The sequence below is a fragment of the Penaeus vannamei genome, chromosome 21 (assembly GCF_042767895.1).
Source record: "Penaeus vannamei isolate JL-2024 chromosome 21, ASM4276789v1, whole genome shotgun sequence".
Lineage (NCBI taxonomy): Eukaryota > Metazoa > Arthropoda > Malacostraca > Decapoda > Penaeidae > Penaeus > Penaeus vannamei.
The window spans coordinates 678,778-693,777 of NC_091569.1; the positions used below are offsets into that span (position 1 = coordinate 678,778).

At 43.3% G+C, this 15,000-nt stretch overlaps 1 protein-coding gene across 1 annotated transcript; it reads left to right on the forward strand.

The window, feature by feature from the left end:
* The first annotated feature begins 11,418 nt into the window (after positions 1 to 11,418).
* LOC138865470 (uncharacterized) lies at positions 11,419 to 13,420 on the forward strand. The gene is made up of 4 exons (XM_070136001.1): positions 11,419 to 12,396; positions 12,533 to 12,601; positions 12,982 to 13,068; positions 13,358 to 13,420. The coding sequence occupies exons 1-4, from the start codon at positions 11,419 to 11,421 to the stop codon at positions 13,418 to 13,420; spliced, it is 1,197 nt and encodes a 398-aa protein (XP_069992102.1).
* Positions 13,421 to 15,000: the final 1,580 nt, after the last annotated feature.

The window sequence follows — 15,000 nt, forward strand, 5'->3', positions numbered from 1 at the left end:
CACACACAAACAGACACAAACACGGACACACAATGCACATGCAGTACGTCTTTACCACGAACTGCCTACTCGGGTTTTTCTGAGAGCTTGAACTGACTCAGAATGACGATGTAGGTGAAGATGGACGAAATGATCTGGAAGGGAAAGAAAAGGCGGTTCAGAAACGCCACTGAGTGAACGCGCCTTCGAACACGCATGTGTATATGCTCAGAAATAAAATATATTTTTTTGGACTTTTACATGTATATGATAAATACATATATGTATATATATTTATATCTATTACTCTATCTATCTGTCTATTTATATATATATATATGTGTGTGTGTGTGTGTGTGTGTGTGTGTGTATACGTACCTGTATGTGTGTGTATGTATACACACACACACACACACACACACACACACACACACATATATATATATATATATATATATATATATATATATATATATATATATATATATATATGCATGTACACCCAACAACAAAAGCGTTGACGCCTCGCAAGCCCTGGCACAGAGAGAGATCATGTCCTTCTTGCCCTGAAAGGAGGCCCACGTCCAAACAACCAGTTAGGACAGTTAGGATGGTTCGAATGCGAGGAGGAGGGAAATTACGGAAATCTGGCAAAGAAGTGCAATAATGACAAATATATAAGGAGAGAGAGATTATCCGCTATTTGGATAATGGTAAACTTTTGATATGTTATTTGGAAAATAGAATAATACTCATGGCATTTTCCAAATGTTTACAATTAGTTCATTACCAAAAATAAAGAGATTAATATTTATAAGACGGACTGAACAGGAGATATCGAAAGTAATGGGTTTCTTGAATAGTTTGGAGGGGAAACACCGACATGGTGTTGGACGCCAGTCGCTGAAACGACTAAGGAAGGCGTAAGAATCGGTCGAGTCGAGGCTGAGGGAATATCCCCTTAGCCTTGGGTAGAGTGAAGCTCGACTCGGCCCTTCGCGGGGTGAGTGAGCGAGCGTGAGCCGGGAAGGAGAGTTCGCTGGGAAATGCCCAATCTGCCCGGGTCTAAAGACTGTCACCTAATAATTTGACACCAAATGATATGTTAATAGTATGAGTTTCGCAGCACCTACACCCTTTCTACTCCTCCATCACTATATTAATGCACCGCTGCACACATTCACTGCATTTCATTTTACTTTATATATTTTCACCAATATTTTCGGAAACAATATAATAAATTAGGTTTACTGACGATGCGTTTTAAATTGATTTATATCGCAAACTTTAAACTGATATAATCAATAAAAATACTTATTTTATATCATATGATTGATATAATCAATATAAATACTTTTAATCCGTCTATTACTGCGAGGGGCGGAGACAAGTGGCCCATCACACCCAAGCTGACCCTTACCAACCGTTCTCCGCGATTCGTGAAGGCGATGGGAGGTCGTGGATCGTAATCGCAGGAGGAACCCAAACAAAATAAAAAAGAAAAACAAGGGAATCGATAACGAAACCTTTACAGCCGATCACGCTCGAAGTTTTGCGGCCAAAGCCATTTATTAATGTTTGGTATTTGAAGAGGCGCTATTTGAGACGATACATTATTCATACCCACAAATATTATGTGTGTGTGTGTAAGAGAGAGAGAGAGAGAGGGGGAGGAGGGGGGCAACGTTAGCCTTGATAGGATGGGACTGAAACAAAGCAGAGCGCTCACTCCTTGCTTTGCCTAGCGAGTTCCACCCCCCCCCCCCTTTCCCTTTCCAGGTTGTTTGAACGTGGGCCTCCTTTCAGGGCAAGAAGGGCAAGATCTCTCCAAGCCAGGTCTGGCGGGGCGTCACCGCTTTTGGGTGTACATATGTATATGGATATATATACATAATATAGATAGATAGATAGATATGTCTGCATGTGTGTACATATCGGGCGTGTGCGTGGCCTCACCCCGATGACCCTGGCCTTCGCCGCCGAGAAGAAGCCGACCACGTCGAAGCCTGGGAACCGCTCCAGCAGCTCCAGCAGGAACGACAACTGGGGAGGAAGAGATTCGGGTCACTTCTCTCTCTTTCTCTCTCTCTGTCTCTCTTTCTTTCTCTCTCTCTCTCTCTCTCTCTCTCTCTCTCCCTCTCTCTCTCTCTCTCTCTCTCTCTCTCTCTCTTTCTCTCTTTCTTTCTTTCTTTCTTTCTCTCTCTCTCTCTCTCTCTCTCTCTCTCTCTCTCTCTCTCTCTCTCTCTCTCTCTCTCTCTCTCTCTCTCTCTCTCTCTCTCTCTCTCTCTCTCCCTCCCTCTCTTTTCCTCTCACACACACAGAGCTATACACACAGTATGTATGTTCGTATCCATACATAGACGTATATCAGATGTATAACACAATCCTTCAAAATAAAGAAGGAAAGAAAAAAGAAGACGTAGTAGTAGTTGAATAACAATAATAATAATAAGAAGAAGAAATCCTTTCCCCGCCCACCTGAGTCTGCAGGGAAGGGTCGGAGGCGGTCGCCCTCCTCCAAGAGACGGCGAAGTGCAGCTCCTGGACCTGTCGGGACATTGCGCCGGGAAGTTAGTCCGATCGCGGAGGGAAAGAAGTAATTATTTTCCTGTTGTGGATATCGTGCTAAAGCCGAAAAACGCTATTTATATGGGTATCATTGTCTTTTCGATGAATAAAAAAAAAACGCTGATAGTTTATTTTTCTATCGTTGTATCAAAAGAGCACCGTTTTATTATTTTTTTTTTTTTTTCGTACGGCAGCATGCATAGCAAACGCCCAGTGGTATTCGCTTTCATAATGTCCATTCTCCACTAACCTTATCCTTGATCGCTTCAGCCGGCCAGCAAAAAACGGCAATCTTCGTAGAGCTGTGCAGGATTTGTATTGCCCAGTGAAGGAGCAGCAGCCAGTCCATTCTTTCCACCGCGACATGATAGGCGTCCCCGATGAGCCAAAGGACAGCGAGGGACATGTGGCCCAGGGCTGGCGGCCCGAAGTACTTGTTCATGAGCAGCTGGCACTCGTAAGCTCTGTACACTCGTTTGTACAATGTCATTATTTCGTCTCTGTTCAGTTCCTGTCCATCGGTAGATGCTTTTTCCTGGACGTGCCTCGAATTGTGCAGCCCGAGTGTTGTCGCAAGGGCCGCTTCCGCCCCGTGTTCTTTCACGTGCGAGGAACCTGCTTCTCTTGGGGCCGCCGCGGGCTTCACAGACGTAATGGCGTGGGTTTTGTAGTCTCCAGTTTCTGCTTTTGTGACATTTCCAGACCCGTCCTCTTGGCTCTTGATGCTTCTCAGCGTATCGGCCAACACCTTGTTCAGAAGACAGCTGAATGTGTAAGACGATATCTCTTGCACGAAGGCCAGAGTTATATTATACAGGAAATATAGGGACCAGATCACCCAGACGATCAGAGAGAGCGTGCCGGTGGCGCCGAGCGTGCCTAAGATCACTGATCCCATCACCGTCAACAGAAAGAAAAAGTGAGAGAAGACCAAGACGGCCGCCTTCTTATCACGCACCAACATCCAGTCGCGCTTGGTGTACTCGGGGAAGTGGAGGTCGAAGTGAGCCACGAGCGAAGCGCTGTCATGTCTTCCCACCAGCACGTGGACGCACAGGTAGGCAGAGATCGTGACTTCTGCGGAACGCTGTAGTTTAACAAACGTTTCAGAAGTGGAGCCATCGTAATTGAACTCCTGGAATCCGATGAAAAGGCAGACAGTCGGCACAACGATGGCGGCTGCGTAGAGCAGAGTCAGGAGGACAGGCCAGAACCGGCGGCCTCCTCGTGGGCGCAGAGCAGGCAGGATGGCCCCCGCCTGGCGTCCGTCCCACGAGTAGGGGAAGCCCCCCAGCAGACGCAGGGTGCTTGCCCAAAGGCGGAGCAGACGCACGAACAAAGGAACTCTCGAAGACATGCCGACGACTGGTCGAGGACCGGAGCGGCTTTGGGCTGCGACCGAGAGGAGACCCCGAGCTCTGAGGCAACCGCTCGCACGCGAAGTCGAGTCTATGATAGGCTCCGCCCCCGACGCGTTAGGCTCCACCCACGTGCATTTTACCGTATACGATACTAATTAAGGAATAAAAAGACAAGTCAATGCTTATTATGAAACATATCTTAAAATTCATACAGTAATATTCAACGTTAATGCAACATCGTACTAATTTTCTTGTGAGGTTCATAACAAAATGCGTAAGCAGCTGTGCGTTGCCTTACGTTGTAATGAGAGAGAGGGGGGAGATAAGAAGAGAGAGAGAGAGATGTATATCAATGATTTGTAGATAGAAAAAAAACGAGAGGGTAATACAACCCCCATCCTCTCTCTTTCTTTCTCTCTCTCTGTGTCTCTCTCTATCTCTTTCTCTCTCTGTGTGTCTCTATCTCTTTCTCTCTCTCTATCTCTCCATTTCTCTTCCTCTCTCTCTCTTTCTCTCTATCTCTCTCTTTCTCTCTCCCTCTCTTTCTCTATCTATGTATCTTTCTCCCTCCCCCCCGTCTCTCTCTCTCTTTATCTCTCTCTCTCTCCCTCTCCCCCCCCCCCTCTCTCTCTCTCTCTTTATCTCTCTCTCTCTCCCTCTTCCCCCCTCCCCCCTCTCTCTCTCTCTGGGTGAAGCCGGCAAAGGTTGGGCTGTTGTTGTTTGCAAATCACTTATGCAAGATCAGTTATATTTGCATTAATGGTGATGATGCGAAAGTAAGGAAGTAGAATGTAAAAAAGAAAGTTAAGGCGTATACATAGAGGCATAATTGCAAGACAGACGCTCTACCAATTAAGTTCCGCTAACAACAGAAAGGAGAGTGCAACTAAGAGCTATTTTGCCTCCAAGTTGGTAGAGCGTCTGTTTTGTAAATACTTGGCTGCGAAGATCCAGGTTCGAATCCCGGCCGGAGACGGTAGGTTATTCATATATGCAGAAGGATATGTATATATATATATATATATATATATATATATATATATATATATATATATATATATATATTTATCTATATATATTTCACACACACATATGTATACGAGTGTGTGTCTGTGTGTCTGTATGTGTATATATATATATATATATATATATATATATATATATATATATATGTGTGTGTGTGTGTGTGTGTGTGTGTGTGTGTGTATGTGTGTGTGTGTGTGTGTGTGTGTGTGTGTGTATGCGCGTGTGTGTGTGTGTATGTGTGTGTGTGTGTTTGTGTGTGTATGCGTGTGTGTGTGTGTGTGTGTGTGTGTACGTATAATGTGTGTGCGTGTGTGTGTGTGTTAAGATCGATATTGATTCGACATTTAAAAGTCGTATTGGTAACGAGAGACCGCTAAGCCAATGAAATATTTATTTACGTTTCATTTTTTTCTCTTTTCTTTTTTTGAAGGCATATCAGTACAGCAAAATTTAGTATTACAACAGAGTAAATTATCACAATCTAGTGGTACAACTACTAGAGTAAATTATGATAACTGTCTACGAATGTCTATTTAAATCGATTCACAGTGACCCTCACAGACATGCATCAGTCCTTTGCATTAAATATTTCCTTTTTACCTCGGGCGTCAAAGTTGTAATGATGGATAGGTAAATTAAGGTAAATGTACAATCTACAGACAGTTGATTGTTGCTATAGAGTAAGCAGACTGACCCCGACTCTCGCCTCACACGGGTTTAGAGAAGACTATTCACCATCGCGCCATGTTTACCGCCAGGCCGTTGTTGACAGAAAAAAATGATTTATTCTTTTTTATTTTTGGCTCGTGGATACAGCAACGGAATTGGTCGGAGGAGACAATTCCGAATGCGCCAAGGAATGAGCTGGGAATGGAGTGATAGGACGAGCTAGCACGCAGAGGAGAAAAAGCGAGAAAGTGAGAAGGGAATAATTGATTATCCGCTCAGGGATCAGCTTCTCCTTTGGTGTACATAAATGCTGATTATATAGATATAGATATATAACGTTAGTTGTACACACATATATGTATATGAACACACATACACACACACACAGTGAGTGTGTGTGTGTGTGTGTGCATGTTTGTGTGAAAATAAGTAGAAACAAAAATATCCATGTGGAACAAGCCAAGAATTATCATAACATACAGCTTGAAGAGTGAGCTGGGGATTGCGGTCACGTGACAACACTGCAGAGAGTCGTGTGGCTGTACAATCATTCAGTTATTTTAGACCACCTTATAGAATGGTTAAGAATTCGGATTAAGAATATATGGAAGTCGAGTCTGCTGGATGAAAAAAAAAGTGAAATTACTGGGAATTTAGGTTTTGTTTCAGATTCGGAAAGTAGTGACGTAGTTGTGACGTTTTCAGTACGCCGTGACGTAATTATGAAGTACTCGATGATCCGTGACGTCACTGTTGGTTTCTGATTTCGCAGATTACAGAATTTGGAGCATCGGATCTTTCCTTTATAAGACTATGAAATAAGTCAGATTTAATTCTCTTACCTTATTTTGACATTAGAAGAAATATATTATCATTATACATAGCTATTGTATACTAGCTTACACACGTTTTTTTCGATTATGAAAATCTGGCCTTCGCGGACAATATCTATATCATCAGATTTATTCTCGTGTGATGAGAAGATAACGAATCTGATGATCATTTCCATCCCAATCACAGCCTTATTGATAGGAGGGGGGGGGGTCATTAAGTATATCAGAGAAATAACGGGATAAAACAGGCAAACATAAGAAGGATAGAAAAAAAAATGCATAAAAACAGTAAAAAAAAAAAAAGAGCTAAAAATCGATAGACAAAATTCTACGGTCGAACCCGCCCTCTTTGAAACGACGGACCAAACTGATGGATCAGACGAGCTCATAAAGGCCTGTAAGGTGTAGCATAAGGCACTACGACCAGTGTAAAGATAGTAGGCCCTCCTATGGGTGGCACCGAAGTAAAAACAGGCAATGTGACGTAGTTATTGCCAGAATACGTTTAGGTTATAGAATGTACTGGCAACTGCAAGGTGCAAGAAGTGAATCTAGATGTAGACTGTGTAACGAGGAACATAAGCGAACACTTGAACATTATATCTCTCATGTAATACAGCCTTTCAGACCACCTAACATGAGGTATAAAAAACTATGTGTTTATTTTATTGCATCTGATACATTGGAGGATATACTTATGCTATTTCCTAAATTTACCATGTAAAATTATCGTAATCATGGAAAAGTGTTATGTAAACACAAAGGTCAACTTAGGTAATATTCTTTTGCATAGTGCATGACATATTTTCATCTTACCACGTATAACTACAGTAATCACAGAATACTATACTCTGTCGAATATATGTGAATATATGTAACTCTGTAATCACGATTTCCACACCTGAGCAGATCGTCGGGGTGGTAAATAAACTTTCTTAACGGACCGACGCGCCAACTTACGGGGGGGGGGGGACTCTACGGGAATCCGACCCAACTTTCGGTAAACTTTAAAGGAATTCACACCATCCAAACCCCCAGTGGTAATCGTTCAATACCCCCTGACCAATAAACCACGCAAACTCCACGTCACAAACTTTATTCAATACTTTAAGGTGCCGTGACTGGGTGTTCGCCTTCGGACACTGCCCAAGGGGAGGGTTTACCTCCGGGAAGCATTCTCTTCACCTCGGTGTGTACGGCAAATTAGGGCTTAGTGAGTCCATACCTTAAAGATTAACCTACACACCTTTATATAGCGAAATGCCAAACTTTTCTTCGCTTCCTACTGCTCTCTGAAATGATAGTTACTAATGTATATTTCTTCTTTGTAGTTACTATATTGTTTTGGAAATAACGCGGAATCGACGAATGGAGTCTCCCGGCGCTGTCAAATCACACGGGGATGAAAACGCGCATGCGCAGAAGGTTTCTGTATAGAATAGCATAAATAACTATTAAAATACTTGGAAGAAGTTTAATGAAAATAATAGAATGCATGGGATTCATGAATTCGAAAAAAACAGGCATTGGAAATGACAAAACAGTTTTTACAAGCGTGTAGTAATACATGAGTAATGCGATCATAGCATGTTTTAGCTCGTGATGTAAATATGGTGCGATACTTTGAGAAAAATGGTCGTATCTTCTTTATTTTCGATTTGCGTTCCTTTTGCCATTGGTGAAGTGTCTCAGTTTACGCCAAGGCAACCATTTCATTCACTTTTATCTCATTGGAATCCTGATTATCGCCCACTAAAATAAATCGTTTTTTTTTCTTATTTTTCTTGCTCTTATTCTTATTCTCATCTTTATTTTAGAAAGAGACCATCATATTTACAATATTGTTTGCTAACTTACACTTCAGGCTTTAGTTTCTCCTTTATCCCATTTTCTATGCCTTTAATTCAAGATAAAAAATGGTAACAACTGGCAGACTATCACATTATGAAGGCTGTGGCCAAGCAAGATTGGGTAAACTTGGCTATAGTAGCTAGCAGAGAGTTACAGTGGCCAGCAAAGAGTTAAAGTAACAAGCAGATAATTAACGTGGCTGGCAAAGAGTTATAGCAGTTAGCAGAGAATTAAAGTGGCTAGTAAAGAGTTACTGTGACTATCTCAAATTAGCTAGCAAAGAGTCAAAGTCAAGCAGAGTTATTGTGGCTTGCAGGGAGTCATAGAAGCTAGTAGAGTTATAGCGGGCAGCATAGTTATAGTAGCTAGCAGAGAGTTGTAGTGGCTAGAACAGAGTAAAAGTAGCAAGCAAGTGATGAAAGTAGCCAGCTAAAAGTTATTTTAATTAGCAGAGAGTTATAGTGGTTAGTAAATAATCATAGTGGCTAGTAGATAATTACAGTGGCTATCAGAGCGTTACAGTGGCTAGCAGAGAGTTATTGTGGTAGCAGGGGGTTATTGGGGCTACCAGAGGGTTATAGTGTTCAAGGAAACCGATCTCTTACAGTAATCCACATGTTTGAGAGTTCTGCCTTTGAATCAGCGTAATGTAAATTCGCGGAAGAAATCGTCAGATTTATTTCGTTTATAAAGAAAACTGTTTCGGAATATTATAACCAGCAAAAAAGGAAGCCAAGTGGAAAAGTGGTGTAAGTGGAAATACTACTGGCTATCTGATGATGAATTATCTATAACTATTATTTACATTATAATTCCTCTATTCCCGAGACACGATGTAATTTCTTTGTAAACAGGCGTCCGTTTTCTTTGGTGGTTATTGTGTCAATAAACTACATCTTAATCAATGAATTATACAGTGGATTGCTCACTCGGTGCCGCTTCGGTGATGGCTGGCCGACGCTGAGCTCGCACTTCTAAAATCCTCACAGTATGATCTCTCCTCCTCTCCCTCCCCCTCTCTTTTCTTCTTCCTCTTCCTTCTTCTTCCTCCTCCTCCTCCTCCCATTTCTCTTCCATTGTCTTCCTGCTCCATCCCTTTCTCGTCCTTCTCTTTCCTCCTCCTCTTCCTTCTCCTTCCTCGTCCCCTCCTCCTTCGTCTTCTTCCTCTTCCTTCGTCTTCCTTTTCCCCCCTTCTCTTCTTCCTTCTCCTACAGCTCCTGCTCCTTTCCTTATATATATATATATATATATATATATATATATATATATATATATATATATATATATATATATATATGGATTTGTTTATGCATGCATACATATCAAATATACATATTTATACACACACACAAATACACACACACACAAACATACACACACATACACACACATACACATACACACACACACAAATACACACACACACACACATTTGGGGGATTTTAAGCGACGTAAATAGCTAGGAAATGCAGCGAAGCAGCAACGGCAAATTTGATATAAACAAATAAATGAAAAGGCAAATAACTGAACACTAAGAAGCAAAACTGAGGCCACCCAGTCTCCCAGCGTTGGATCGGCCAGGGGTTGATTCCTATAAAAAAAATAATAATAAATAAATAAATAAATAAGTAAATAAAAAAATAAAGAAAAAAAACATCGTGTGTTTTATGTCACTGATAAATCGCAAATGTTACAGACTGCTATTGATTGAGGTGCAAAGTGAAGGACCTGGAAGTGTTTATAGATTTTAGTCTTGAGACTACACACACACACACACACACACACACACACACACACACACACACACACACACACACACATATGGTAGAAAAGCCCACAATGCACAAACTAGATTTATTGAAGAAAATGACAACAGTTTCGGAATCGTCCTCCATCTTCGGAATCGAGGACGATTCCGAAACTGTTGTCTCACTTTCCTCAATAAATCTAGTTTGTGCATTGTGGGTTTTCTACCACACACACACACACACACACAGATACACACACACACACACACACACACACACACACACACACACACATATATATATATATATATTATATATTATATATTATATATATGTATATATTATATATTATATATATATATATATATATATATATATATATATATATATATATATATATATGTATATTGAATTTAGCTTAATTCCATTTGTTACAACGGACTTTGTTTGCTGTGACAGGTTGTCTTTCTATTTTGAATCTAAATTACCCGTGTGCAATCAGTGGCTGGGGTTACTATCCACTAGCAGCTAGATTACTAGACGAGAACGGTACCGCTGCATCACACAGCACAGCCCCATATACCTAGATAGATAGATAGATAGAATGATAGATAGATAGATAGTTAGACAGACAGATAGATATAATGGGAACATCTCCCTGTCACGTCATTGATAACTTCAAGGTAAGGTCAAGTGGTCCTTGGGCTTGGAGGTACAAAGCCCGCGTTCCATCCGTGGATTCACCGAACCCTTCGTAATTGTGAAACTAAAATATTTCTCCAAAAAATCATTTTCATTAGTATATGTAATGGATAGTGCATCACTGAGTCCAAAGAACAAAACCAACAAAACATCAATTTAACGTCACGAATCATGCGATTGGCGTGAACGAAGCGGCCTCCGTCGAACCTTTGAAACTGACTCACCGAACCCTTGGGGTTCGATTAAACACAGGTTAAGAAACTGGATTAGAGCTTATATTGCCTTTTCTTTCCTTTATTGTTCCTGCTCTCTGCTTCCCGTGCCGCCAAGCCGGCCCCTGTGAGGCTGTTGTTCCCGCGCCGTTTTCTTATTTTTCTGCTGGGTCTTTCTGTGGCTCCATCGATTCCGCCTCGTGTTTGACAAGCCGTGACCGAACCGCTAAGCGCGGCAACGAGCACTTCATTAATCACGACGGCGACGCCCGTCGATTGATCAGCGTCCCTCCGGAAGGAAGGCTTACGGCGCGTCGGGGCAGTTCTGCGGGAACTCGGCGTCGACCGGGACGGCGCTCTTGCCACGGAAGGAATCGGTCCCTCGTTGCGTCCTTCCGAGGAATCCGTCCTTCCGAGAGCCTGCGAGCGAGTGGTCTAGGCACAGCCGTGCCTCTGGTCGCGAGTCGCGATGGCCTCGAGGGCACCCGCACTCGTCCGCTCGCTGCGCCTCTGGCTCTCCGCCGTGAGGCTCCTGGGAGGTTTCCCTTACTCCTGGGACGAGGGTGGCCAGGAAGCCTTGTGCCCGAATCTGAGGTCCTGCAGGGGACTCCGTCTGTGGTCCTACTTCATGGCCGGCCTGCAGCTCGTGGTCGTCGTGGGCTTCAAGACCTACGTGTACGCGAGCAGCTCGGTCCTGTCCTTCGCGGACGACACCCAAGGCATCATGTCCAACATCATCTCGGCGGTGGTCGCGGGGGCGTCAGTGGTGCTGTATGTCCACATCCTGCTCGGCGGACGTCGTCTCCGCCGCCTCGTGTCTCATATGGACGCCTGCTTCCCCGAGGGCAGCATCGGCGACTGGACGGCGCGCCGGAGCAAAGGCCTAATGCTCAGCATCCTCACCCACTCGACCTACTCCATGATCGTCGTCGTCACTTATGTGAAGTGGTTTGTGACGACCCGAAAGACGCAGTTCCACGTCCTCCTGAACGTATGTTGCGACGTCTTTGTGTACACCATCTTCCTCCCCGTGAATTACTTGTCGATCAACCTCGTCTGCTGCTTCCTGGAAAGATCGCTGAGCGACGTGGCGCTGGCGCTTGAGTCTCCGCCGTCGCCGGCCGCTCGGCCTGCCAACGCCCCTGCAGACCGCGCCAAGACGACGAAGATCCTCGTCGGGAGTGATAAGGCGGTGGACGCAGGCCGGGTGCAGGCCGCCAGCAGACGCGTCGTCCAAGTGCATGAATGTCAGCTGCTGATGTGCCAGCACTTCAGCCTCCCGGTGCTGGCTCTCATGGCCCTCTCCGCTACCTGGCTGATAACGGACGTGTACCGCAAGATAACACAGCCGGAGTCGCAGGGCACAGCCATATTCTTGGTCTACGTTACATACAACATCGTCAACCTCTGTGTCCTGTGCTGCAGCGCTGACCTGCTGATGAATAAGGTCAGTGAGAGAGAGAGAGGGGGAGGGAGAGAGAGGGTGAGAAGGAGAGAGAGGGAGGCAGAGGAAAATCGCGAATAAAAGCCCCGAGAGAAAGTCCCTGCCCCCGGTGCCATTAACCCGGTTCGCTGTCCCGCAGGTCGACGAGCTTCGGTTCGCGGTGCGCAAGAGGGGGCTGGCGGTGGCGGACGTCGCACTCGAGAACCAGGTGACTTGTTTCTCTTCTTCCGAATGAACGAAAATAAAGGCGAAAATAACGTGATTTACAAATTACAGTATGAGCGAAATATTAAGCACTGCAGCGTGCACAAAAGGCAAGATAAAACACAGCTCCACTGGGACAGGATACAAGTCATAACGTTTCGAACCTGCCACGGGTTCCTCATCAGGCAAAATGAAAACCGAAATGGATTTTTGTTTTGTTTTTATTCCCACTGAGGCTGTGTTTTATCTAATAGCATTTGCTGTTGATATTGCACTAGAGAGAACACAAAGACAAGTGTATTGGAATAGCAGGGAATTTGAAGCCCATGGGAGGGGCGTGTGAGGGCGGATTTATACTGACCTTTGACCTTCCCGCGCGCACAGATGACCCGGCTTCTGGACCAGCTGGACTGCTTCCCCGAGTTCAGCGTCGGGGGACTCTTCAGTCTCTCCAGAGGCCGCCTAGTCAGTGTGAGTCGCCTCTTTATTCCTATTTTCTCTCACTCACTCTCTCTCTCTCTCACTCTTTCTCTCTCTCTCTCTTTCTCTCACTCTCTTTCTCTTTCTCTTTCTCTCACTCTCACTCTTTCTCTCACTCTTACTCTCACTCTCACTCTCACTCTTTCTCTTTCTCTTTCTCTCTCTCTCTCTCTCTCTACTTGATATCAATATTATCAATATATATTTCCCTTGGTGAACATTCCCCTGAAGCGAGTGGCGAAGGCCCAGTGAGAGCATGAGGCTTCCTTCTCTTCCGCAGATCGGTGGCTTCATCGCGACGTACCTCGTGATCCTCCTGCAGTTCCAGGCGGCCGAGAAGTAGACCTTCGAAGAAAACGGGAACCGGGGCTTGCGGTCACGTGATCTCCCGCCTTTTTTTGAATTTTGTCTTCTTGTGACTTCCGTGAATGTGGCCGAGATTTTAACGATTTTCTTTATATTCTACTCCCGATGGAAATACTTCTGAACTTTATCACCAAATTATCATTATCAGATTTAGAAAATCAACTTCCTTTGTCTCTTGACTCACTTAGAATAAGGCAACATCTATTAATATATCACTCGTAATTCACACATCAATCAGCTTACATTATGATGTATATGAATAAAACAGCATCATCAAAACCTGAAACGCAGTATCTTAAACTTTCCGAACCGACGCCTTCAAGCAGACCGTCCCCGCAACACATTACTCAATTTCACACCGTCCCCGCAACACATTACTCAATATCACACCGTCCTCGCAACACATTGCTCAATTTCACATCACACAATTCCTATTTTTCTTACCCACACACGCCAGCCATTGTTATTGTGGCCTTACACTCGCCATGTCCATGCCCCACGCCCACGGTTAAACCTGGCATCAGCGTGTTTGGCGCCCATTGATCTGGCGAACACCTTTCCCGGCCCTTCCTTTGTTCGGCGGGGCGGCACTACAGCAGCCTTCTACTGCGACGTCAGGATGTTGGGCAGAGGACCTGAGTGCTGTAGTTTCGCTTTTCGGGAGATGTGCGTGTGAAATTCCTCGGTTGCTGCACCGTATCACATTGTGCAGAGAGAAAGTGGGATTAATAGTTTTTTTTTCTTTAAAACTGGTAAGAATGATATTGATAAAGAGTAATAATGATGAATAATGATGGTTCGTACTTTTTTTTTTTTTTTGGGGGGGGGGTATCAGAATTCCGCGACTTTTCTAAGAGGGTTTGCGGCTCTTTTCATAGACTTCCTTGAGTGTTTGGTGCATATTCACTATACATATATCCCATTGCAGCGTGTACAATGAACGTAATTCATAACTGGCGTCAATATAAAAGACTTGAGTAATGATTTATTGTGTGCTTTATTGACACTTCAGCGACTAGTTGCCTATAATGGATTAGTATGTATCAATTTAGGCTTAGTAATTTTTCAACTTCTCTTTCCGTTACCTCAATCTTGCGTAGGATATTTAATTTCTTTCTGAAGACTTTCTCAGAATATAAATTGAAAAAAAAAGATTCTGTCAAGCTTTATTTTTTCAAAGACAAATACTATATTTCCATGATTTTCCAAAGTTGAAAATAAAATTCCATGATATTCCAGATCTGAAAATTTAAATTTTAAGTTCCATGATTTTTCATGATTCTCCAAAAAAAACTATACGTATCCTATGATATAGTAATAGTCATAATAGTAATGAATATTATGATAGTAATAATTGTAATGATTATAACAGTAACTGTTAATGTCGGGGAAAATTTTAGAATACATAGAAGTGCAATTTTCTTTATGAATTACTGTCCCTGGACACGACCTTGAAATTTATTCTATTTGTTCCAAAATAATATCTTTGTTTTTGCCCACGCCGCATTTTTTTTTTTTTTTTTTTTTTTTAATAGAAAATCCCGAGAAAAGACCCCA

Coding starts and splice junctions, on each gene's coding strand:
- LOC138865470 (XM_070136001.1), top strand. CDS start 11,419: ATGGCCTCGAGGGCACCCGCACTCGTCCGCTCGCTGCGCCTCTGGCTC. Junction 12,397..12,532: donor CTGACCTGCTGATGAATAAG/GTCAGTGAGAGA, acceptor GCTGTCCCGCAG/GTCGACGAGCTTCGGTTCGC. Junction 12,602..12,981: donor ACGTCGCACTCGAGAACCAG/GTGACTTGTTTC, acceptor CCGCGCGCACAG/ATGACCCGGCTTCTGGACCA.